Genomic DNA, 789 nt, shown 5'->3' with positions numbered 1-789 from the left:
TCATCCATTTTATTTCTGAAGATCCACTTTGTGCCAATAATTGTTTTGTTGGTTGGTCGGGGGACCAGTCTCCAAACTTTGTTATGCTCGAACTGCAGTAGTTCTTCTTGCATGACATTGATCCAGCTAGGATCATCAAGAGCTTCTTCAATCCTTTTAGGCTCGATGAGAGATAGAAAATTGACATACAAACAGATATTACCAGCACCACGACGTGTTTGGACACCTGCTTGCTGATCACCAATCATTTACTCTATTGGGTGATCTCTTGTCCACTTAGTGGCAGGAGGAAGAGAAAGAGGAAGAGGGAGAGAGGTAGAGGCACCGTCAGCATTCGTCAGAGGATTGGAATAGACAACTACTGAGGTTGGGTCACCGACGTCCCTAGTAGAAGAAATAGGAACATTGACACCAGTTGAGGGTTCCACACAGGAAAGAGGTGCCGGATCGGTTGGTTCTTGTTCAGGACAGACCGATGGGATATACATGTTGAATGAAAGATCTTCATTCTCATCTTCCTCAACAGGTGGAACATCATTTCCATTAGAATGTGAAGATCCACCGAGTGGAGTTGAATTCTCAGAGGAGTGAGATTCCAACCACTTATTGAGCTCAAGATCATCACTTTGGAATGATGATGTTACAGGCACCGATCCAGATTCATCAAATCTGACATTGACAGATTCATCAATGCACTGACGACGTAAGTTGTACACACAGTAGGCTTTAGAGAAGAGAGAGTAACCAACAAAGATTCCTTCTTCAGATTTAGAATCAAACTTTCCTAAC

The 789-nt window shown here is 43.1% G+C and overlaps 1 protein-coding gene across 1 annotated transcript in view; it reads right to left on the bottom strand.

Annotated features, from left to right (window-relative positions):
- The window catches only part of LOC112499983 (protein FAR1-RELATED SEQUENCE 5-like), an 18,986-nt gene extending 18,738 nt beyond the window's left edge, over positions 1-248 (bottom strand). The window contains exon 1 of the mRNA XM_025103242.1: positions 203-248. Coding sequence (XP_024959010.1) covers positions 203-248 — 46 coding nt within the window. The remainder of the gene's footprint in view (positions 1-202) is intronic.
- Positions 249-789: the final 541 nt, after the last annotated feature.

Source organism: Cynara cardunculus (genome assembly GCF_001531365.2).
Source record: "Cynara cardunculus var. scolymus isolate 2C chromosome LG 17, CcrdV1, whole genome shotgun sequence".
Lineage (NCBI taxonomy): Eukaryota > Viridiplantae > Streptophyta > Magnoliopsida > Asterales > Asteraceae > Cynara > Cynara cardunculus.
Note: the sequence above shows the minus strand (reverse complement) of the source record. Positions and strands in the feature narration are given on the sequence as shown.